The sequence below is a fragment of the Scyliorhinus canicula genome, chromosome 19 (genome assembly GCF_902713615.1).
Source record: "Scyliorhinus canicula chromosome 19, sScyCan1.1, whole genome shotgun sequence".
NCBI lineage: Eukaryota > Metazoa > Chordata > Chondrichthyes > Carcharhiniformes > Scyliorhinidae > Scyliorhinus > Scyliorhinus canicula.
Window position 1 is genome coordinate 65,113,422 of NC_052164.1, and position 26,111 is coordinate 65,139,532.

At 45.5% G+C, this 26,111-nt stretch overlaps 1 protein-coding gene across 1 annotated transcript in view; it reads right to left on the reverse strand.

Annotated features, from left to right (window-relative positions):
* The window catches only part of LOC119954013, a 149,766-nt gene that overhangs the window by 58,534 nt on the left and 65,121 nt on the right, over positions 1–26,111 (reverse strand). Inside the window, exons 8-9 of the mRNA XM_038778790.1 lie at positions 20,553–20,648; positions 11,033–11,222 (exon numbers count right to left, since the gene is read on the reverse strand). Of these exons, the coding sequence (XP_038634718.1) occupies positions 11,033–11,222; positions 20,553–20,648 (286 nt within the window). The remainder of the gene's footprint in view (positions 1–11,032; positions 11,223–20,552; positions 20,649–26,111) is intronic.

The following is a 26,111-nucleotide window of genomic DNA, read 5'->3' on the forward strand; positions in this document are numbered from 1 at the left end:
GTGTGAGTGTGTGATGGAAATGTCTGTGTGAGTGTGTGATGGAAATGTCTGGGTGAGTGTGTGATGGAAATATCTGTGTGAGTGTGTGATGGAAATATCTGTGTGAGTGTGTGATGGAAATGTCTGTGCGAGTGTGTGATGGAAATATCTGAGTGTGCGATGGAAATATCTGTGTGAGTGTGTGATGAAAATGTCTGAGTGTTTGATGGATACGTCTGTGTGAGATTGTGATGGAATATTTGTAATGGAAATGTCTGTTGATGGAAAGTCAGTGAGGTTTTTGATGCAAATGTCTGTGAGTGTGTTTGATGGAAATATCTGTGTGAGTTTGTGACAAAAAGTGTCTGTGAGTATATGATGGACATGTCTGTGTGAGTGTTTGATGGAAATGTCTGTGTGATTTTGTGAAGGAAATGTCTGTGTTTTTTGATGGAAATGTCTGTGTGAGTTTGCAATCAAAACGTCTGTGTGAGTGTGTGATGGAAATGTCTGTGTGAACTGGTGATGGAAATGTCTGTGTGACTGTTTCATGGAAATGTCTGTGTGAGTTTGTGATGGAGATGTCTGAGAGTGTGTGATGGAAATGTTTGTGTGAACTGGTGATGGAAATGTCTGTGTGACTGTTTCTTGGAAATGTCTGTGTGAGTTTGTGATGGAAATGTCTGAGAGTGTGTGATGGAAATGTCTGTGTGAATGTTTGACGGAAATGTCTGTGTGAGTGTGTGATGGAAATGTCTGGGTGAGTTTGTGATGGAAATATCTGTGAGTGTGTGATGGAAATGTCTGTGTGAGTGTGTGATGGAAATCTCTGTGAGTGTGTGATGGAAATGTCTGTGTGAGTGTGTGATGGAAATGTCTGTGTGAGTTTGTGAGGGAAATGTCGGTGTGAGTGTGTGATGGAAATGTCTGTGAGTGTGTGATGGAAATGTCTGTGTGAGTATGTGATGGAAATATCTGTGAGTGTGTGATGGAAATGTCTGTGTGAGTGTGTGATGGAAATGTCTGTGAGTGTGTGATGGAAATGTCTGTGTGAACTTGTGATGGAAATGTCTGTGTGAGTGTTTCATGGAAATGGCTGTGTGAGTGTGTGATGGAAATGGCTGTGTGAGTGTGTGATGGAAATGTCTGTGTGAGTGTGTGATGGAAATGATTGTGAGTGTGTGATGGAAATGTCTGTGTGAGTGTGTGATGGAAATACCTGTGTGAGTGTGTGATGGAAATGTCTGTGTGAGTGTGTGATGGAAATGTCTGTGTGAGTGTGTGATGGAAATGTCTGTGTGAACTTGAGATGGAAATGTCTGTGTGACTGTTTCATGGAAATGTCTGTGTGAGTGTGTGATCGAAATGTCTGTGAGTTTGTGATGGACATGTCTGTGTGAGTGTGTGATGGAAATGTCTGTGTGAGTGTGTGATGGAAATGTCTGTGTGAGTGTGTGATGGAAATGTTTATGTGAGTTTGTAATGGAAATGTCTGTGTGGGTTTGTGATGGAAATGTCTGTTTGACTGTTTCATGGAAATGTCTGTGTGACTTTGTGATGGAAATGTCTGTGTGAGTGTGTGATGGAAATGTCTGTGTGACTTTGTGATGGAAATGTCTGTGAGTGTGTGATGGAAATGTCTGTGTGGGTTTGTAATAGAAATGTCTGTGTGGGTTTGTGATGGAAATGTCTGTGCGATTGTTTCATGCAAATGTCTGTGTGAACTTGTGATGGAAATGTCTGTGTGAGTTTGTGATGGACATGTCTGTGTGAGTGTGTGATGGAAATGTCTGTGTGAATGTTTGACGGAAATGTCTGTGTGAGTTTGTAAATGAAATGTCTGTGTGAGTGTGTGATGGAAATGTCTGTGAGTGTTTGATGGAAATGTCTGTGTGAGTTTGTAATGGAAATGTCTGTGTGACGTTGTGATGGAAATGTCTGTGAGTGTTTGATCGAAATGTCTGAGTGAGTTTGTGATGGAAATCATGGTGTGATTTTGTGATGGAAATGTCTGTGAGTTTGTGAGTGAAATGTCTGTGAGTTTGTGATGGAAATGTCTGTGAGAGTTTGTAATGGAAATGTCTGTGTGACTATTTCATGGAAATGTCTGTGTGGGTTTGTGATGGAAATGTCTGTGTGAGTGTGTGATGGAAATGTCTGTGAGAGTTTGTAATGGAAATGTCTGTGTGCGTTTGTGATGGAAATGTCTGTGTGGGTTTGTGATGGAAATGTCTGTGAGAGTTTGTAATGGAAATGTCTGTGTGACTGTTTCATGGAAATGTCTGTGTGGGTTTGTGATGGAAATGTCTGTGTGAGTGTGTGATGGAAATGTCTGTGAGAGTTTGTAATGGAAATGTCTGTGTGCGTTTGTGATGGAAATGTCTGTGTGGGTTTGTGATGGAAATGTCTGTGTGACTGTTTCATGGAAATGTCTGTGTCAGTGTGTGATGGAAATGTCTGGTTGAGTGTGTGATGGAAATATCTGTGAGTGTGTGATGGAGATGTCTGTGTGCGTTTGTGATGGAAATATCTGTGTGAGTGTGTGATGGAAATATCTGTGTGAGTGTGTGATGGAGATGTCTGTGTGCGTTTGTGATGGAAATGTCTGTGTGAGTGTGTGATGGAAATGTCTGTGTGAGTGTGTGATGGAAATGTCTGGGTGAGTGTGTGATGGAAATATCTGTGTGAGTGTGTGATGGAAATATCTGTGTGAGTGTGTGATGGAAATATCTGTGTGAGTGTGTGATGGAAATGTCTGTGTGAGTGTGTGATGGAAATGTCTGGGTGAGTGTGTGATGGAAATATCTGTGTGAGTGTGTGATGGAAATATCTGTGTGAGTGTGTGATGGAAATGTCTGTGCGAGTGTGTGATGGAAATATCTGAGTGTGCGATGGAAATATCTGTGTGAGTGTGTGATGAAAATGTCTGAGTGTTTGATGGATACGTCTGTGTGAGATTGTGATGGAATATTTGTAATGGAAATGTCTGTTGATGGAAAGTCAGTGAGGTTTTTGATGCAAATGTCTGTGAGTGTGTTTGATGGAAATATCTGTGTGAGTTTGTGACAAAAAGTGTCTGTGAGTATATGATGGACATGTCTGTGTGAGTGTTTGATGGAAATGTCTGTGTGATTTTGTGAAGGAAATGTCTGTGTTTTTTGATGGAAATGTCTGTGTGAGTTTGCAATCAAAACGTCTGTGTGAGTGTGTGATGGAAATGTCTGTGTGAACTGGTGATGGAAATGTCTGTGTGACTGTTTCATGGAAATGTCTGTGTGAGTTTGTGATGGAGATGTCTGAGAGTGTGTGATGGAAATGTTTGTGTGAACTGGTGATGGAAATGTCTGTGTGACTGTTTCTTGGAAATGTCTGTGTGAGTTTGTGATGGAAATGTCTGAGAGTGTGTGATGGAAATGTCTGTGTGAATGTTTGACGGAAATGTCTGTGTGAGTGTGTGATGGAAATGTCTGGGTGAGTTTGTGATGGAAATATCTGTGAGTGTGTGATGGAAATGTCTGTGTGAGTGTGTGATGGAAATCTCTGTGAGTGTTTGATGGAAATGTCTGTGTGAGTGTGTGATGGAAATGTCTGTGTGAGTTTGTGAGGGAAATGTCGGTGTGAGTGTGTGATGGAAATGTCTGTGAGTGTGTGATGGAAATGTCTGTGTGAGTATGTGATGGAAATATCTGTGAGTGTGTGATGGAAATGTCTGTGTGAGTGTGTGATGGAAATGTCTGTGAGTGTGTGATGGAAATGTCTGTGTGAACTTGTGATGGAAATGTCTGTGTGAGTGTTTCATGGAAATGGCTGTGTGAGTGTGTGATGGAAATGGCTGTGTGAGTGTGTGATGGAAATGTCTGTGTGAGTGTGTGATGGAAATGATTGTGAGTGTGTGATGGAAATGTCTGTGTGAGTGTGTGATGGAAATACCTGTGTGAGTGTGTGATGGAAATGTCTGTGTGAGTGTGTGATGGAAATGTCTGTGTGAGTGTGTGATGGAAATGTCTGTGTGAACTTGAGATGGAAATGTCTGTGTGACTGTTTCATGGAAATGTCTGTGTGAGTGTGTGATCGAAATGTCTGTGAGTTTGTGATGGACATGTCTGTGTGAGTGTGTGATGGAAATGTCTGTGTGAGTGTGTGATGGAAATGTCTGTGTGAGTGTGTGATGGAAATGTTTATGTGAGTTTGTAATGGAAATGTCTGTGTGGGTTTGTGATGGAAATGTCTGTTTGACTGTTTCATGGAAATGTCTGTGTGACTTTGTGATGGAAATGTCTGTGTGAGTGTGTGATGGAAATGTCTGTGTGACTTTGTGATGGAAATGTCTGTGTGAGTGTGTGATGGAAATGTCTGTGTGGGTTTGTAATAGAAATGTCTGTGTGGGTTTGTGATGGAAATGTCTGTGCGATTGTTTCATGCAAATGTCTGTGTGAACTTGTGATGGAAATGTCTGTGTGAGTTTGTGATGGACATGTCTGTGTGAGTGTGTGATGGAAATGTCTGTGTGAATGTTTGACGGAAATGTCTGTGTGAGTTTGTAAATGAAATGTCTGTGTGAGTGTGTGATGGAAATGTCTGTGAGTGTTTGATGGAAATGTCTGTGTGAGTTTGTAATGGAAATGTCTGTGTGACGTTGTGATGGAAATGTCTGTGAGTGTTTGATCGAAATGTCTGAGTGAGTTTGTGATGGAAATCATGGTGTGATTTTGTGATGGAAATGTCTGTGAGTTTGTGAGTGAAATGTCTGTGAGTTTGTGATGGAAATGTCTGTGAGAGTTTGTAATGGAAATGTCTGTGTGACTGTTTCATGGAAATGTCTGTGTGGGTTTGTGATGGAAATGTCTGTGTGAGTGTGTGATGGAAATGTCTGTGAGAGTTTGTAATGGAAATGTCTGTGTGCGTTTGTGATGGAAATGTCTGTGTGGGTTTGTGATGGAAATGTCTGTGAGAGTTTGTAATGGAAATGTCTGTGTGACTGTTTCATGGAAATGTCTGTGTGGGTTTGTGATGGAAATGTCTGTGTGAGTGTGTGATGGAAATGTCTGTGAGAGTTTGTAATGGAAATGTCTGTGTGCGTTTGTGATGGAAATGTCTGTGTGGGTTTGTGATGGAAATGTCTGTGTGACTGTTTCATGGAAATGTCTGTGTCAGTGTGTGATGGAAATGTCTGGTTGAGTGTGTGATGGAAATATCTGTGAGTGTGTGATGGAGATGTCTGTGTGCGTTTGTGATGGAAATGTCTGTGTGAGTGTGTGATGGAAATATCTGAGTGTGTTATGGAAATGTCTGGGTTAATGTGTGATGGAAATATCTGTGAGTGTGTGATGGAAATGTCTGGGTGAATGTGTGATGGAAATATCTGTGTGAGTGTGTGATGGAAATATCTGTGTGAGTGTGTGATGGAAATATCTGTGAGTGTGTGATGGAAATATCTGTGTGAGTGTGTGATGAAAATGTCTGAGTGTTTGATGGATACGTCTGTGTGAGATTGTGATGGAATGTTTGTAATGGAAATGTCTGTTGATGGAAATGTCAGTGAGATTTTTTGATGCAAATGTCTGTGAGTGTGTTTGATGGAAATATCTGTGTGAGTTTGTGACAAAATGTCTGTGTGAGTGTTTGATGGAAATGTCTGTGTGAGTGTGTGATTGAAATGTCTGTGTGACTTTGTGATGGAAATGTCTGTGTGAGTGTGTGATGGAAATGTCTGTGTGAGTGTTGATGGAAATGTCTGTGTGAGTGTGTGATGGAAATGTCTGGGTGAATGTGTGATGGAAATATCTGTGTGAGTGTGTGATGGAAATATCTGTGTGAGTGTGTGATGGAAATATCTGTGAGTGTGTGATGGAAATATCTGTGTGAGTGTGTGATGAAAATGTCTGAGTGTTTGATGGATACGTCTGTGTGAGTTTGTGATGGAATGTTTGTAATGGAAATGTCTGTTGATGGAAATGTCAGTGAGATTTTTTGATGCAAATGTCTGTGAGTGTGTTTGATGGAAATATCTGTGTGAGTTTGTGACAAAATGTCTGTGTGAGTGTTTGATGGAAATGTCTGTGTGAGTGTGTGATGGAAATGTCTGTGTGACTTTGTGATGGAAATGTCTGTGTGAGTGTGTGATGGAAATGTCTGTGTGAGTGTGTGATGGAAATGTCTGTGTGAGTGTGTGATGGAAATGTTTATGTGAGTTTGTAATGGAAATGTCTGTGGGTTTGTGATGGAAATGTCTGTTTGACTGTTTCATGGAAATGTCTGTGCGACTTTGTGATGGAAATGTCTGTGTGAGTGTGTGATGGAAATGTCTGTGTGACTTTGTGATGGAAATGTCTGTGTGAGTGTGTGATGGAAATGTCTGTGTGACTTTGTGATGGAAATGTCTGTGTGAGTGTGTGATGGAAATGTCTGTGTGAGTTTGTGATGGAAATGTCTGTGTGAGTGTGTGATGGAAATGTCTGTGTGACTTTGTGATGGAAATGTCTGTGTGATTGTTTCATTGAAATGTCTGTGTGAACTTGTGATGGAAATGTCTGTGTGAGTGTGTGATGGACATGTCTGTGTGAGTGCGTGATGGACATGTCTGTGTGAGTGTGTGATGGAAATGTCTGTGTGAATGTTTGACGGAAATGTCTGTGTGAGTTTGTAAATGAAATGTCTGTGTGAGTGTGTGATGGAAATGTCTGTGAGTGTTTGATGGAAATGTCTGTGTGAGTTTGTAATGGAAATGTCTGTGTGAACTGGTGATGGAAATGTCTGTGTGACTGTTTCATGGAAATGTCTGTGTGAGTTTGTGATGGAAATGTCTGAGAGTGTGTGATGGAAATGTCTGTGTGAATGTTTGACGGAAATGTCTGTGTGAGTTTGTGATGGAAATGTCTGTGTGTGTGTGTGTGTGATGGAAATGTCTGGGTGAGTTTGTGATGGAAATATCTGTGTGTGTGTGATGGAAATGTCTGTGTGAGTGTGTGATGGAAATGTCTGTGAGTGTGTGATGGAAATGTCTGTGAGTGTTTGATGGAATTGTCTGTGTGAGTGTGTGATGGAAATGTCTGTGTGAGTGTTTCATGGAAATGTCTGTGTGATTGTGTGATGGAAATGTCTGTGAGTGTTTGATGGAATTGTCTGTGTGAGTGTGTGATGGAAATGTCTGTGTGAGTGTTTGATGGAAATGTCTGTGTGAGTGTGTGATGGAAATGTCTGTGAGGGTGTGATGGAAATGTCTGTGTGAGGTTGTGATGGAAATGTCTGTGTGAGTTTGTGATGGAAATGTCTGTGTGAGTTTGTGATGGAAATATCTGAGAGTTTGTGATGGGAATGAGGATTTCCATTTGAGGATTTAAGGATGAGGATAATTCCGAAGAAGTACTTGGTAGAACTTCATTAATTGAGGCCCAAGGGCAAATTCAGATATACATAGAGTCAACTGTCACAGAGCTTCAGTCTGAGAGAATGCCAGAATTTTTTTTTTTTTTAAATTTAGAGTACCCAATTAATTTTTTCCAATTAAAGGGCAATTTAGCGTGTTCAATCCACCTACCTTGCACATCTTTGGGTTGTGGGGGCGAAACCCACGCAAACACGGGGAGAATGTGCAAACTCCACACGGACAGTGACCCAGAGCCGGGATCGAACCTGGGACCTCAGCGCCGTGAGACTGCAGTGCTAACCTACTGAGCCACCGTGCTGCCCCAGAATTTTATTTTATTAAGAATGGAGCTGTGATGAGGAAGTGGAGACATCCTCATGGACCTGTGGACGAGGAATCAGACATGAGTACCACCCAAATATCGTAGGAAAGTACTACGGGTGCCACTATGGATTGGCCATGCTAAATTGCCCTTAGTATCTAAAAAGGTGAGGTGGGGTTACTGGGCTATGGGGATTGGGTGCAGTTGTTGGCTTAAGTGGGGCGCTCTTTCCAAGGACCGGTGCAGACCCGATGGGTTAAATGGCCTCTTTCTGCACTGTTAATTCTATGATTCTATGTCATATCTGTCAGGTAATAGGTAAATCACAACATGTGATTAGACCTAAACCTTTGATACACATAGCAGTGTTTGAAGATGAATTCAGTCAGCTATTGATAGATTGTATAGGACCATTGCCTAAAACAAAGGCAGGGCATCAATACATTCTTACGTCATAGATATGACCAACCATGTTCCGGAATTACAGCTAAGCAAGTTCCGGAAAAGTTAAGGCAGTTCTTCACAATCAATACCATATCCTTTGAAGTACAACCTCACCAGGGTTCTAACTTTATGCCTAAAATTTTCCAGGACATAATTCGTTGTTCCGGTGTCAAGCAAATAATGTCAACTGCCTTTCATCCACAAACTCACAAAGCTTTGGAAAGATATCATCGGGTGCTCAAAATCATGATTATGGCCTATTGCCATAAATGTTCAAGAGATTGGGACATGGGATTGGATTTTTTACTATTTGCCACAGGGATTCTCCAAACAAATCTACCGGATTTAGCGCATTTGAATTGGTTTTGGGCCATTAAGCAAGGGATCCATTAAAGTTGATGCAAGAGAAGTTTCTAAAACAAAAAGACAAATCCTCGATGTTGGATTATGTGGTCCACATTTCAGGAAAGACTCACAGGAGCTTGTCTGGTAGCCCAGGAGCATTCAAGGGTTTCGGGAGCCAGAACAAAAGTGTGAGCAGACAAACATGCCAGGTCCAGAACATTTCAAACTGGAGATGAGGCACTGATATTGTTGCCTTTGCAGGATGAATATCTGAAATCAAAATTCAGCAGCCCCTACAAGGGAATTAGGTGGGCGATTAAGGTGACTCATCTGATAGATACTCCAGACTGCAGGAACAAGGACCGATTTTGCAACCTTAATATGTTGGAGAAATAACGTCGTAGGCAAGAAAATCGTAAGGAACCAGTGTACAGGTGGTAGGAGTTGTGAAAGTGGACAGAGATGGTAAGAGTGAGGTAGGGTAAGACGATGAAAATTTACAGAGTGATCCTCCTGTGGTACGACGAGCAAATACGGTAATACTACAACAGTTAGAGTTTGCACACTTCAAAGAAGAGCAATGTAAAGATCTCATAAGGATATTGCAAAAGCATAAGAAGATTTGGAGGGAATCACCAGGGTGCTCTACATTAACCAAACATGGTGGAAATGTTCAAACAGCATCCACACCAACTGAACCTACAGATACTATCTCAGAGAGAAGCAGAAACGCAATACATGTTGGAGGATCATTTAATTGAGCCACGTAAGAGTAACTGGAGTTCGCCGGTCGGTTAGTACCTCAGCCAGATGGGAGAGCCCGGTCCTGTATAAACTACCCATGGTCAATGCCATCACCAAAATGCATACCCAGGTTGGAGGACTGAAATGATAAGATAGGCAGTGCCTCATGCCTTTCATAAACTGATTTATTAAAGGGGCATTGGCAGTTTCCTTTAAATACCAGGGCGAGAGAGATATCTGCCTCTGTGACTCCAAGTGGATTGTATCAGTGTAAAGTAATGTCATTCAGGTTTAAAAACATACCAGCTACATTTGAACACCCCATACATCAAGTGCTGCCTAGGGTGCCCAACGGCGTGGTCTATTTGGATGACATGGTAGTTTACAATGACACATAGAAGGGGCAGGCAGGACAATTGGAGAAGTTATTTTTTTGTTTTATAAATTTAGAGTACCAAATTAATTTTTTCCAATTAAGGGGCAATTTAGCATGACCAATCCACCTACCCTGCACATCTTTGGGCTGTAGGGGCGAAACCCACACAAACACGGGGAGAATGTGCAAATTCCACACAGACAGTGACCCAGAGCTGGGATCGAACCTGGGAGACCTTGCCGCCGTGAGGCAGCAGGGCTAACCCACTGCGCCACCGTGCTGCCATGGAGGAGTTATTTAAACAACTGCAGTTGGTCGATTTAGTCATCAATTTGGCCAAACACAAGTTTGCCAAAGCAAATGTGACCTATCTGTTGAGGGACAGGGATGAGTGATACCCAGAAGAGCCAAGGTAAAGGTATTACACAATTTCCCCTTCTCCAGAACAAAACGGAGGATTAAAGAAGTTCCTCGGCATTTGTGGGGTCTATGGAAAATGCGTATCCAACTTTAGTGCCATTGCAGTATCTTTCACTAATTTATGACAGAAACAAACAAAAATGGTATAATTCGCAGATTGCCAAACAACTTTTGAGAAAATGAGGGCCATATTGGTAAGAGAACCAGTGTTGGTCGCCTTAATTTTTCAAAACAATTTAAAATGGCCATGGTTGCCAGTGAGTTGGGGTGGCGACAGTGTTACTACAGGATGATGAGTCAGGAATCGAGAGTCCGGTGGGATACTTTTCAAAGAAACTAAATATGTGCCAAAGAACGTGCTCCACCATTGAGAAGGATGCCTTAGCATTGCTATTTGCCTTTCAGCATTCTAAAGTTTATGTCCAGCCTGATAATTAGCAAAACCATAATCTCTTTACATTGGCGGGAAAATGTTAAACTCGGAACACAAGATTGTTCTTTTGGAGTTTATTGTTGCTACCTTTCAACGTACTGCATATTCCCGGACAGGACAATATTGTCGCGGATGCATTATCATGAGTTTTGAGTGCTGATAAGTGGCAGAAGTAAGAATTGGGGGGAACCGTATGTAGTAGGAAAGGAAGGGTGAATGGATGTGTGTTTTGTATCGTCCTTGCCGAAATGTTTCATATTCTAAGTACGTAAGGGTCCTTCCTGTTAGTTCCTTTGTTCCAATTTCTTTATTTGATTTACCCTCCAAACTTCCTCTGGGTGTTACCTGGTCTCCAATAACCAATGCGACTGAGTCAACATCTCATTGCATAAGTGGGTGTACATTCACCCCCTCCATTTCATGATGCAGCAACTGAGGCACTTAAGAAAATCCAGTGAGGGTTTTCGAGGGCCAATGTTTGGATCCAACTCTTAATCACTTCATGAGCACAGCAGAGCAGAAGCACCACAGAGTAATTCCGAATGTCTCTGTCTCTGGATATGGCCCATGGGAATCATTACCGTTCCAATCCAGGATACCTACTTTTGTTTCATTGTACACAATCGCCTTTAACCAACGGACATCAACTGTCTTAAATGGTACAAGCACAAAGAGCGTGTCGAGGTTGTTTTCAACGGTGGGATCTTCAGTTGCTGATTCCGGGTAAAATATCCTCAGAGTTGTTTTGTTGCCAACATCCTTTTCATAGCCTCTCACTGGAGCATTGTTTAACCTAGGAATAGAGAGAGCATTTTAATAGAAATTAAGATTGCATTGGAATGCCTGTAAGGGTGGAGTTCTGAAGAATAACATTGGCGATTTTCATTTCATTTCATTTCTTTTGCCTAAAAGATGTCAACCGGAAGAGGGGTGCTTGGCTGAACTCCACTATGTCCATCCTATGAGGAATCATAGAATCCCTACAGTGCAGAGGGACGCCATTCGGCCCATCGAATCTGAACCGACCCTTCGAAAGACCATCCTACCTAGGCCCAGTCCCCTGTCCTATTCCTGCAACCCCACGCTAAGGGGAAATTTAGCATGGTCAATCCACCTAACCAAAATATCTTTGGATTGTGGGAGGAAACCGGAGCATCCAGAGGAAACCCACTCAGACACAAGGAGAATATGCAAACTCCACAAAGACTGTCCCTGAGGTCAGATGGTACGGTAGATTGAACATAGAACTGTACAGCAGAGTACAGGCCCTTCGGCCCACGATGTTGTGCCGAACTAGTCTGAAACTAAGATCAAATCAACCTACTCCCAATCATTCTAGTGCACTCCATATGCCTATCCAATAACCTCTTGAAAGTTCCTAAAGTGTCCAACTCCACCACCACAGCTGGGAATGCATTTCACGCCCCAACCACTCTCTGAGTAAAGAACCTACCTCTGACATCCCTCCTATATCTTCCACCATGAACCTTATAGTTATGCCCCCTTGTAACAGCTACATCCACCCGAGGAAAAAGTTGCTGAACGCCCACTCTATCTATTCCCCCTCATCATCTTATACGCCACAAGGAGAGAGAGTTAAAGATAGGTTTTTTTGGAGAGGAGTGTGCTGACTGCAAATTTGAAGGAGAGGAGACAATAAATGAGAAAAGGAATTGCTAATATAAGACGGGGGGTGGTCAGCAGTTTGGTGGAAATAGATTTAAGGGGCAGGAACTGAATCTTATGGATAACATGGACTGGAATTCTCCAGCCGTTGGGATTTTCATTTCCAGTTGGCAGTGCACCCTCACCCATAGGTTTCCCAGTGATGTGGGATGGATTCCATGGAAAATCTTTGATAAGTGGCGGGAGTAGAGAATCATGCCGCCATCTAATAGTGCACTGCTGAGAAACATCCAGCTGGGGGAACATAAAATCCAGCCCATGAGCTCAGAGAGGACATGAGGGGAGATAATAAGGGGAAGTTGAGAAGGATACAAACTCAGCGTGAGCACAGGGGGAAACCTTGTTTGACATGGTGGGCTAGGGGAAAAGGAAGGAAACAGCAGAGGCATCTGAACAGATGATCTCAGTTTTAGTAACAAAAAGTCCATGAGGTCTTCCCACTTGTTATTCAAGGTATGGAGTGGAGGAGGGAGGAGAAAGGGGTTCAAGAAGATTGTTTGTACGAGGTCAATCCTGGAAGGGGAAACAGTTTTGATCGATTTTTATTTATTCGTTCATGGGATATGGGCGTTGATGGCTGGGCAAAGCATTTATTGCCATTCCAGAGGTCATTTAAGAGTCAACCACAGTGGTAGTGGATCTGGAGTCACATGTAGGGCAGACCAGGTAAGGACGGCAGATTTCCTTCCCTAAAGGGCACTAATGAATCAGATGGTGTGTTTACAACAGTGGCTTCATCATCATCTTTAGACTTTTCATTCCACATTTTGTTATTGAATTCAAATTTCACCATCTGCCCTGGCAAGATTCGAACCCGGGTCTCCAGAGCCTGGCTCTGAATTGCACATCCAGAAACAATACAACAACGCCATTGCCACCCCAAGGCAGCAAGGCCTGGCAGAACCTCCAGCCAGAGAAGGTAGTGAAGAGCTAAACTGCCTGCCATCAATGTTTATGTCAAAACCATTGGGATTAAGGGATGGGGATAAGCACAACACCAAGGGAATAACCAGCGTGGGAGAGAGTAAGAGTGGAGACAAGAATGTGATTGAGAAAATGGGGCGGGGTTTTCCGCTCCCACGATGGGTGGGAGAATAGCGGGAGGTGAGCTCCCGCACCTCCCGCCATTCTCCCACACCCCCAAAATGGCGTGGCGCAAAACCCGCGGAGAATCACGGGCCGCCGTTTTTCACGGCGACCGGCGATTCTCCGACCCCGATGGGCCGAGCGGCCTGCCGTTCACGACCGTTTCACGACGGCGGCAACCACACCTGGTCGCTGCCATCGTGAAACAGGCGGCAGATGCCCATTTGGGGCTTCTAGGGGGCCTTTTGGAGCAAGAGCACCACGACTGTGCTCGGGAGGGGACAGGCCTGCGATCGGTGCCCACCGATCGTCGGGCCGGCGTCCAAATCGGACGCACTATTTCCCCTCCGCCGCCCCGCAAGATCAAGCCGCCATGTCTTGTGGGGCTGCTGAGGGGAAAGACGGCAACCGCGCATGCGCGGGTTGGCGCTGTCCAACCTGCTCATGCACGGCTGACGTCATTAGGCGTGTCAGCCGTGTCTTTTTCGGCGCGCCGGGCCTTGACACCAGCGTCAAGGCCCCTCGGCTGAGTTGCCCGACACGGCCCGCCTATCCCCCCGGGGAGGGGAGAATAGGGGGCCGGGAGAGGCTTCCGACGCTGTCGTGAGCCTCTCCAGGTTTCACGACGGCGTTGGGCCTCTCAGAGAATCGCGCCCATGGTATCTGCAAAATGTAACGGCGAATGGAGGGCCAAAGAGTGGATAGTTGAACTTATGAAAGAACCATTTTTTTGAGTGATTTTTGGGAGAGTTTCCTTCAGGGCAGACACAGGAGGAAAAGGGATTGGGAGGGAGGAAAGGAATGCGAGTGGAGAGTAAAAGAAGGAAGTGATCAGAGATGGTCTTAGCTGTGATTGACATAATGCCAATAGGCAGACCACCAGAGATGGTAAGGTCAAGGGGGTAATCATGATTAGGAGTGGGGGAGCGAAATCAGAGGACAGAAAGAATGATGAATTAAGATGGGGATTAAAAGCAGCAAGATGAGAAGTCGCTCAGTACAGTGATTGGGGGAAGAAAGCAGCAAAGAATCTCAGTGAGAAATTTAGCATGGTGGGTGACAGAGATGAGGAGCTCAAAGGATGGGAAAGAAGTATGGGGTAAGGTAAGATAATCAAAGGAGGAAAAGGTGCCAGTGGAGTAGGGGGGTAAATAATTTGGTGATAACAGTCGCACTACAGCAGCACTATCACTCCCTGAGGATGTCAGCCTAAAACCCACAGGAAATGTGTTACCCGCAGCTGATCATGTCAGGAAGACAGAAAGCAGCCAATGTCAGAGTTGGTGAGACCAGAGCCCTGGCACAGCGAGATGTGTTAGTATATTCAGCGTTGACCGAATGGTCATGTGATGATGGGAGCGTGGAAGTTATCCCCTGGAGCGCGCGCGGGCAGAGCACAAATCGCAAGTACCTGCAAAGCTAGTGAACAAAATACTTTTCATTATAAGTCCTTGTTGTCTCTGATTCGGGAACCTGACACATTTACATTCAGATTATCGTCTCTTGCTGCTCAGCTCTTTCAGTCACACAGTGAGATTGATATGGGGCGCAATTCTTCGGAAACCGGCGGGGCGGGCAACTCCGGCGCGAAGGAGTGGCCAAACTACTCCGGCGTCGGGCCGCCCGAAGGTGCGGAATTCTCCGCACCTTCAGGGGCTAGGCCAGTGCCGGAGTGGTTTGCGCCACGCCGGCTGGCGCGGAAGAGGCTTGGCGCCACACCAACCAGCGCCGAAGGGCCTACACCGGCTGGCGCGAGTTGGTGCATGTGTGGGAGCGCCAGTGTGTGCTGGCGTCATCCCAGTGCATGCGCATGGGGGGGGGTTCATCTCCACGCCGGCCATCGCAGACCGTTACACCAGCCGGCGCGAAGGAATAGAGCGCCCTCACGGCACAGGCCCGCCCGCGGATCAGTGGGCTTCGATTGCAGGCCAGGCCACCACAGGTGCACCCCCCCAGGGCCAGATCCCCGCCCCCCCCCCCCCCCCCCAAGGACCCCAGAGGCCACCCATGGAGCCAGGTCCCACCGGTAAGTACCTTTCGGAACATATGCCGGCGGGGCTGGCTGAAAACGGGCGGCCACTCGGCCCATTGCGGGCCGGAGGATCGCCGAGGGGCCACTGCCAATGGCCCCCCACCGGCGTGGCGCGATTCCCGTCCCCGCTAAATCCCCAGTGCCGGAGAATTCAGCAGCCGGCGGGGGCAGGATTCACGACCCCACTCCCCGGCGATTCGCCGACCCGGCGGGGGGTCAGAGAATCCCGCCCATGATCTTGCGTTGTACCGATCAGCCAGTGCCCATCCGGACAATTCCCCCTCCCACTTAAACAGAAGGCCATTTGCGTCAGGGAGTAGAGTATTCAGCATGTGTTCATGTGAACTTAGAAATCAGGCTTGGAGATCCTTTCATCGGAGACCTAAAGAATACTGAGATACTGGCGAAGATTTTGAGCAAAGTCAATAAGCTGACAGTAAAGGGAACCTACAATGAGGTCACATTCATGGAAACGGCAGTAAGAGATATGTTCTGGTTGCAGTGGACCTCTCTCCCATTAAGCTGAACAAATTGTTCTCTTATCAAATCGCCTCACAGTGTACAGGTGGCCTGGTAATGTTTAAACGTGTTACTCGAACAATATTCGGTTTGCTTAAGCCTGACGTCAATAGTAAAATAAGAGATCAGGTGCCTGCTGAACATGATCATGACCCCGTCCGGAGAGAAAAGACCAGTAGTGATCATCTCCCTGGATGTAGAAAAGGCCTTCGACAGAATCAAATCGAAGCACCTCATAGAGATACTGAAGCGATTTGGGTTTGGGTCAGGGTTCATCTCCTGGGTGGAACTACTGTACAGCACTCCCGTGGCGAGCATACGGACAAACAGCACCAACTCCGGTACTTCCGGCTGCACAGAGACACGAGGCAGGGATGCTCACTGTTCTCGCCGCTGTTTGCTCTGGCAATTGAGCCACTGGCAATCGCACTCAAAGCAGCAAAGGGGTGGAGATGTATCTAAAGGGGTGTCAGAGAGCAGAGTTTCACTCCACAGGTGACCTGCTCCTCTACATCTCGAACCCCCTGGCCAGCATGGAAGGAATAATGAAACTCCTGAAGGAGTTCGGAGCCTTCTCAGGTTACAAACCTGAGTAAGAGAGAAAGTTTCCCTGTGAACCCACAGGAGGAAGGAGCAGAGCTAGGGGGACTGCCATCCAAACTGGTCCAGACCAAATTCCACAACCTAGGGATCTAAGTAGCCCATGACTGGTCATGGATCCACAAGTGGAACCTGACAAGTCTAGGTGGAGAAAGATAAAAGGACCTGCAGAGGTGGGACCCACACCCACTCTCTGTTGCAGGGAGAATGCAGATGATAAAAATGAACATGCTGCCCAGATGCCTCTTCCTGTTCAGATCCCTCCCCAATCTGCACAACTGTTTTCAAATGATAAGTTAATCGTGGTGTTTGTTTGGGGGGGGGGGGGGGGGGGGGGGACCTGGAGGATTAGAAAGGAGGAAAAATGTGGGAGGCCTAGTTCTCCTGAACCTCCTACTCTGCCACGGGCGGCCACCACAGAAGGAGTACCAGAATGGATCAAGGAACTGGGAGCAGAGTGGGTGAGGATGGAGGAATGTTCCTTGTGCAGCGACATCCGTTTGAGTGCTCGCCAAAACCGCATTCCCATCCCCCGGACAGATACTCAAAAAGCCCAGTGGTAGTAACCACGCTCCAAATGTGGAATCAAATGAGGCAACACTTCGACTAACAGAAATATCCACCATGGCCCCTATCTGGTTCACTCAAGAAGTGGAGATAGGACGAGGGGACATTGACGGTTATGGACATATACACGGACGGTAGAGTAGTGACCCTGGGGGAACTCATGGAGAAGGTTCAACTCCCGAGATAGAACAACCTGAGGCGCATACAGGTCAAAATCTTCCTCCGCAAGGAAAATACTATGTACCTCAGATACTGGACAGTCACTACTAGATACTAGGTGTGGACAACCTCGGGGAGGGGAACTTTCGGACAAGTATGGATGTCACAAAGAAGAAGTGGGAGGAAGAACTGTACAGGGTGTTAGGGGGAGGACTCTGGATGCACGGGGCGCATCTAATGAGAACACGAATGAGCAGGTTCTTCCCCGAGATGGAGGACAAATGCAAATGCTAGGGAGGCCCAGCCAACCACACTCTCGTTTCTCTGGTCGTGCCTCAGACTTGTCGGGTACTGGACATCCTTCTTTGAGGCCTTGTCAACGGTTGTGAGTGAGGATGGAGCCCTGCCCACTTGTGGCAGTCGGACGCCCTACCCTTTGCCTCCCTGATCGCCCGCCAGAGATTCCTGCTCAGTAGGCAATTAGTAGCACCACCCAAGGTTGCAGACTGGTTGTCCAACCTGGCGGAATTTCTCAGGTTGGAGAAAATAAAGTTCACCATCTGTGCGATGGAAGAAGGCGTTCACAAGACGTGAAAGCCATTCACCATCTTGCTTCAAGACCTGTTCATAGCTAGCAACCAATAAAGTAAACTTGGTGTCGTGGAGGGGGAGGGTACACAGAACAAGTCACGTAGCAAGGGAGAGAGAAAGCAGGGGTAGGGCTCGGGAGGGGGAAGGGGGGAACAAAAGCACCCAGGAAGAACATGGGGGACAGGCAGAAGGGAGGAAAACTGCAAGAGACTGGTTTGCTGTCAAATTAATACCTGAACCGCACTGTAGATAAACCACTGTAAATTTGTGTTTTGGGTAAGTCTGGTAATGTAAAGGTTGCAAGAGAAGTATTTTCATTTAGAGGGGGCTATTGTTACAGTCATCAGTTGGAACTTCTTCTTTTGTTGATATATGAGTTGGTTTTGCTTGGCCCCGTGAATTTGGGATATAAATGTAAAATGCTCAATAAAAATATTTTTAAAGAAATAGTAAATTAAGAGAAGCAAAACTAAGTGACAATGAGTCACAATACAAGAGGCATGAGACATAGAGAGTTTAATGCTCGTCAGAAGGTCACAGAATCAGGGTGGCACAGTGGTTGGCACTGCTGCCTTATGGCACAGAGGACCCGGGCTTGATCCCGGCGTCAGGTACTATTTGTGTGAATTTGCACATCCAGCCCGTGTCTACGTGGATCTCACCCCCACAACCCAAAAGATAAGGGGCCTCACGGTAGCATGGTGGTTAGCATCAATGCTTCACAGCTCCAGGGTCCCAGGTTCGATTCCCGGCTGGGTCACTGTCTGTGTGGAGTCTGCACGTCCTCCCCGTGTGTGCGTGGGTTTCCTCCGGGTGCTCCGGTTTCCTCCCACAGTCCAAAGATGTGCGGGTTAGGTGGATTGGCCATGCTAAAATTGCCCGTAGTGTAAGGTTAATGGGGGGATTGTTGGGTTACGGGTTACGTGGGTTTAAGTAGGGTAATCATTGCTCGGCACAACATCGAGGGCCGAAGGGCCTGTTCTGTGCTGTACTGTTCTATGATCTATGTGCGGGGTAAGTGGATTGGCCATGCTAAATTGCCCCTTAAGTAGAAAAAAATAAGTGGATATTCTAAAAAAAAAATTTTTTTAAAAGGTCATAGAATCCCTACAGTGCAGAAGAACCATTTGGCCCGTCGAGTCTGGACCGACCTTCCGAAAAAGCACTCTACCTAACCCCACTTTCCATCACACATCCCTGTAACACTGCACATTGATCATGGCCAATCCACCTAACCTGCACATCTTTAGACACTAAGAAGCACGTTAGCATGGCCAATCCATCTAACCTGTACATTGTCGGACTGTGGGAGGAAGCTGCAGCACCTGGAGGAAACCCACACAAACACAGGGAGAATGTACAAACTCCACATGCACAAACTCTTGGGCAGCACGGTAGCATGGTGGTTAGCATAAATGCTTCACAGCTCCAGGGTCCCAGGTTCGATTCCCGGCTGGGTCACTGTCTGTGCGGAGTCTACACGTCCTCCCCGTGTGTGCGTGGGTTTCCTCCGGGTGCTCCGGTTTCCTCCCACAGTCCAAAGATGTGCGTGTTAGGTGGATTGGCCATGCCAAATTGCCCGTAGTGTCCTAAAAAGTAAGGTTGGGGGGGGGGGGGGGGTGTTGGGGGGGGGAGGTTGTTGGGTTATGGGTATAGGGTGGATACGTGGGTTTGAGTAGGGTGATCATTGCTCAGCACAACATCGAGGGCCGAAGGGCCTGTTCTGTGCTGTACTGTTCTATCTATCTATCCACACAGTTGCCAAAGGACAGAATCGAACCATGGTCCCTGGCGCTGTGAGGCAACAGTCCTAATCACATGCCACTGTGCTGTCATAATTACAAGCCACCAATGTGATAGAGGTATAATTGGATTGTTGGACATTCACATAACTGGTGAAGATTAGAGAGAGATTCTATTTTAGCGTCATGTAGATAATTTGATTGAAAGGGAAATCTCACAAAGGGAGAACATGATAAACCTCCTATAGCTCATATTCCTCAGAAACTCCAAACTGAAATTCCAAAATAAAATGAAAATTAAAAAGAAACTGAATATTTGTCAACATCACAGAAACCACCAGTAGAGCAGAGTGAGTCAGAGTCATTGATTAAAACCAATTAATCAATGTCACAGTCCCAATCATTGAGTGGAGTGGCAGTCAAAGCCAAATTTCAGGGTTCCCAAAATCAAAGATGTTCCATTGAACGATGGAAATGGAAGGAGATAGCCAGACAGAAAGAGAAAGTCAGGTCGGTCAATGGAACGTATATATCACGGCACAAGACAAAAGTTATTCTTTTCATTATTTCTAATCAAATTATGATAGTTTTTGTTAAAGGCAGACTGGTTTTAAAGAAAAACAATTAATAGCAAATGATAAAGTTACTCTGGAAAGACTCATATATATTTTAGTTGCAATTTCAGTGGCAACCAATTTGGAGCCCAATTTGTTCAGCTTGTTTTATCAACTGTGGCCCATTGGTAACAACTTTGCCACTGAGTCAGAACGTTGTAATGAATGAAATGAAAATCGCTTGTCACGAGTAGGCTTCAATGAAGTTACTGTGAAAAGACCCTAGTCGCCACATTCCGGCGCCTGTCCGGGGAGGCTGGTACGGGAATCGAACCAGGCTGCTGGCCTGCTTAGTCTGCTTTAAAAACCAGGGATTTAGCTCAGTGAGCTAAACCAGCCCAGTTCCACACCAGGCTGGGCATAAAAATTAAGCTTAGTACAACAGTGCAGAACTGAGGGAGTGCTACATTGTGGGAGTTCCTCATTCACTATCAGTTTAAATGATGACCCAGCAGTAAGAGTAAAATGTCTGAGACTCGGTTGACACCAAAATTATATTTTTCAATCAGCAGCTGCACATCACTCACCGAATAACAACATCGTATTCATTGATTGTTTGCCCGATGGAACTGTTCCTCAGGGTGTTCCCATTGCCAACAATAACACATCGTTTACACTTTAACCTGATGAGATAAACATTTTGATTAAAGCAGGATTAGTAAATATCGTGACTGAGCATTGCAAAACAGCACTCATGAGAAAGCTTGTTAAACTGGCAAATTCTCCCCTTGGAGTATGCTAGTTGTAGTTGGATCTGAACAGAGGCTTTAATACACTTACAATAGAGCCAGCCTATTCGTCGTTGAACTTCAGGTGAACTGGCAGGCTGGCTCTAAGGCACTGATCTTTATACATCGGTCCCAGGGGGAGGAGTCCTGGGCGGAGCCAAGGGAGGAGCCCAGTACAAACTCACGAGTACTCCCAGAGCGACTCCCCCTGGTGGTCAGATAGTGCAACTGCACTTACAATGGGTAGATAGCGAACATATATATACATGGAGTGATATTGGCAACTATATATAGTGTGAATCACATTCACCACACAGAGCATGCCAACTATTTCAATCTAATTCTCTCTGTGGTTGCACCTGGTTTGTCAGTCTATATATATTCTCCAAGCCAATCCAATTCTCTAGGTTTTGGAGCAATGTACATTAGCCACTAGCCTCTTGTGACTAAATGGGAATTCAGGGATGGCTAATTAAGTTTTTAAATACAAAATTAAAATGAGTAACAGATACCATCATTGGTCATCTGATCTCAATGTGTATACTCACACGCTTGCCGACTTCAAACTTTCTGTGTTGAGGTATAAAGCAAATTGTGCAAATGCTTTCTGATTTTGTGCGTGATTTACCTCCTTTGTACTGGTTAGCTGCCACAACAGTGCAACACAACAACACCTCCAACAACAACCTATTACCTATTGGGTTTTCAGCATAATGAAACATCAGAAAGCACTTCACAGAGGCATTAAAAAAACAAAATATGACACCGAGCCACATGAGGACACATGAGATCATATGACCAGAAGCTTGGCCAGAGATGTTTTTAATGTATGCCTTAAGGAGGAAATGAGATAAAGAGATGCGAGGGATTGGGAGGGAATTCCAGAGCTTAGGTCTGAGCAGCAAAAAGAACAGCCACTATAGTGAAGAAATGATAGGCGTGATCTAATCAAATTGGAATGGAGCCTTGTGACGAGCGTATTTAGCTGGGTGTTTCCCAGTGCTCGGAACAGGGCCAGTGTAGATTAATGAGGAAGGGGGGAATTGGAGAGAGAATGGAACTTGCTGTGAGTTAAGACATGGGCAGCAGAGCTTTGGATAATCTCAGGGTTTTGGAGGGCAGAATGTGGGATATCAGCCAGGAGTGTGTTGGAATAGTCCAGTCTATGGACAATGGAGGCATGAATGAAGGGCTTCAGGAGGAGATAAGGCTGAGATGGGGTGGTCAGCCAATGTACTGGAGATGGAAATAAGTCATCTAGTCATGGCAGGAAGTTTGGAAGCTCAACTCTGGATTAAGTGAGACACCAAGGATGTGAGCACTGGTTTAATCTCAGATCTCTGCCTATTTCAGGCCACAGAAAGGGTTAGATTAGCTACGAATTGGAATTTAGAGTGGGGATCAAAAGCAATGACTTTAGTTTTCCCAATATAAAACTCTGGTGCGGCCGCATTTGGAGTATTGCGTGCAGTTCTGGTCGCCGCATTGTAGGAAGGATGTGGAAGCATTGGAAAGGGTGCAGAGGAGATTTACCAGGATGTTTCCTGGTATGGAGGGAAGATCTTATGAGGAAAGGCTGAGGGACTTAAGGCTGTTTTCGTTAGAGAGAAGAAGGTTAAGAGGTGACTTAATTGAGGCATACAGGATGATCAGAGAATTAGGTAGGGTGGACAGTGAGAGCCTTTTTCCTCGGATGGTGATGTCTAGCACGAGGGGACATAGCTTTAAATTGAGGGGAGATAGATATACGACAGATGTCAGAGGTAGGTTCTTTACTCAGAGAGTAGTAAGGGCGTGGAATGCCCTGCCTGCAACAGTAGTGGACTCGCCAACACTAAACACATTCAAATTGGATAGACATATGGATGATAAGGGAATAGTGTAGATGGGCTTTAGAGGGGTTTCACAGGTCGGCGCAACATCGAGGGCTGAAGGGCCTGTACCTTGCTGCAATGTTCTATGTTCCATGATTAATAGGGGCAAGATACTGGCATGGATAGAGGATTGGCTGACTGGTAGAAGGCAGAGAATGATGATAAAGGAGTCCTTTTCAGGATGGCAGATGGTGACGAGTGGTGTTCCACAGGAGTCGGTATAGGGACTACAACTATTCACAATATAAATTAATGATCTGGAAGAAGGAACTCCAGTCCTCCAGTGTAATACTGAGGGAGCACCACATTGTCCGAGGGGAATATGGAGGGTGAATTGGATTAATGGAGAGTCATTCATTAGGTAGTGCTGTATTGTCGGAGAGCAAGTTCTGCAGAAGCACTATACTACCGGAGGGGCAGTCCCAAGGCAATGCTGCATTATCAGAGGGGCAGTATTGAGAAAGTGCTGCATGGTCGGAGGTCAGCACTGAGTCAACACTGTGCTGCTGCAACATGAGATAATGCTGTTGATGGTTCAGAACTGAGTGAGTACTGCATTATTGGAGGGTCAGTACTGAAAGAGTTCTGCACTATTGGAAAGTTTGTACTGCTGCAGCTTCAAAGGGTCAGTACAGAGGGAGCACTGCATTCTTGAACGGTTAGTGCTGACTGAGTGCTGGATGGCTAGAGGGTCAGTATTGTATAGAATCTTGATTTGGTGGCACTTGGAGTGCTGTGTGCAGTTTTGGTCCTATTACCTTAGAAAGGATATTAATACCATAGAGGGGGTTATAACAAAGGCTCACCAGCATTGTTCCCAGCATGGCAGGACTATCCTATGAAGAGAGATTGGTGAAACTGGGCCCGTATCCTTTACGATTTTGAAGAATGAGAGGTGATCTAATTGAAATGTACAAAATACTGAAAGGAACAGGAAGGTAGATGATGGTAGGTTGTTTCCCCTGTTTGGGGTTTCTAGAACCAGGAGACACAATTTCAAAATAAGGGGTAAGGACCAAGTTGAGGAAAAATGTCTTTATACAGAAGGTTATGAATCTTTGGAATTTTCTATCCCAGAGGGCTGTGGAAGCTCCGTCTTTGAGAATGCGGAAAGCAGAGATTGATACATTTCTCAGTACCAATGACAACAACAAATATGGGAATAGTGGGAGAGAAAGACATTGGTCGATGATCAGTCGTGATCATATAACATGGCAGAACAGCCTCGATGGGCCGAATGGTCTACAGCTGCTCCAATGTTGCTAGTACAGAGCGAGTATTTGGAGCTATTATCTGTAACATGGAAGTAAACCATGAACTATCCTGAAGAAGAGCAGGAGGAACTATCCTGAAGAAGAGCAGGAGGAACTATCCTGGAGAAGAGCAGGAGGAACTATCCTGAAGAAGAGCAGGAGGAACTATCCTGGAGAAGAGCAGGAGGAACTATCCTGGAGAAGAGCAGGAGGAACTATCCTGGAGAACAGCAGGAGGAACTATCTTGGAGAAGAGCAGGAGGAACTATCCTGGAGAAGAGCAGGAGGAACTATCCTGGAGAAGAGCAGGAGGAACTATCCTGGAGAACAGCAGGAGGAACTATCCTGGAGAAGAGCAGGAGGAACTATCCTGGAGAGAGCAGGAGGAACTATCCTGGAGAGAGCAGGAGGAACTATCCTGGAGAAGAGGAGGAGGAACTATCCTGGAGAACAGCAGGAGGAATTATCCTGGAAAACAGCAGGAGGAACTATCCTGGAGAACAGCAGGAGGAACTATCCTGGAGAACAGCAGGAGGAACTATCCTGGAGAACAGCAGGAGGAACTATCCTGGAGAACAGCAGGAGGAACTATCCTGGAGAACAGCAGGAGGAACTATCCTGGAGAAGAGCAGGAGGAACTATCCTGGAGAGAGCAGGAGGAACTATCCTGGAGAAGAGCAGGAGGAACTATCCTGGAGAAGAGCAGGAGGAACTATCCTGGAGAGAGCAGGAGGAACTATCCTGGAGAAGAGCAGGAGGCATTTTCCCGCCCAACGTTAAATTCTCAACCAACATCATTCATAAAACAGGTTAACCAGTGTCTATCATGTTGTTGGTTTTGGAAGCTTGTTAAACATTAATTGGGTGACGTGTTTCCAATATTGCAACAGTGACTATACTTCGACAGCTGTAAAGTGATATGTGGTGTCCAAAGGCTGTAACAGGCATTATATAAATGCGAATTGTGTCTTTTTCTTTTTAACCCATCAAAGTGTCTTTAATTCATTCTCTTTCCTCTAGTTTGATACACAAACAATCGTGGAGACGGTAGCTTGTCAGGTTAGTGTGTAAATATTGGTGTGTCTCAGTGAGCTGTGGGAACCTTGGAAGAAAGATATCCAGTGTTAAGCTCAGGGTGTCCGATGCTCATCCAATGGGCTGTCTGTTTGTAAGTTCTGTGTCTTGTGTTTTTGTAATTTTTTTTTTAGAACAGTACAGCACAGAACAGGCCCTTCGGCCCTCAATGTTGTGCCGAGCCATGATCACCCTACTTAAACCCACGTATCCACCCTACACCTGTAACCCAACAACCCCCCCCCTTAACCTTACTTTTTTTTTATTAGGACACTACGGGCAATTTAGCATGGCCAATCCACCTAACCCGCACATCTTTGGACTGTGGGAGGAAACCGGAGCACCCGGAGGAAACCCACGCACACAGGGGGAGGACGTGCAGACTCCACACAGACAGTGACCCAGCCGGGAATCGAACCTAGGACCCTGGAGCTGTGAAGCATTTATGCTAACCACCATGCTACCCTGCTGCCCCGATAATAAAGTACTAAAGTGCTGGAAACTCGATGCCTAAACTTATTCATTAATAGGATGAAGCAGAGGTGAAATCTGTCGAATGTTGATTGCAAACAATCCCTGACCGTCCAATGGAAAAAAAAACAATGTGGGCATCTGGGGTCTTTGGAAACCTAAACCATTTTTATCAGAGAATTTCCCAATTTCTCATTGTTCAAGAGCAGCAGCAGTTCATTCTCCGGAAGCGTGGAAATGATTGCTGTGGATACCAGTGGAGTGAATGCTCGATGCATTGGTGGATGTTACTGTCAGTTGAATGGAGGTATTAGTAACTTGAAAACAATCACCAGTTAAAGCTTGGGAACCAACATTCTGCATTTATGTAGCACTTTTAACATAGCAAATCATCACCATCCATTTCACAGAAGTGTGATCAGACAAAAAACATTGACACCAATCTGAAGAATCAGACATTAGGACAGGCTGCCAGAAGTCTGGTCAAAGAGTTGGGATTTAAAGAATGTCTTAAGTGGAGCAAGTGAGGGGTGGGGGAGGGAAGAGACTTAGAGACTGAATCCCAGATCTTAGGGCCGAGGCAGCTTTTAACACAAAGCCTTCAATAGTGGGGGGAAAGAAGTGGGAAAAGGGAGTAGACTTGGAGGATCACAGAGATTCTAGAAGGTTCTAGGGCTGTTTGTTTC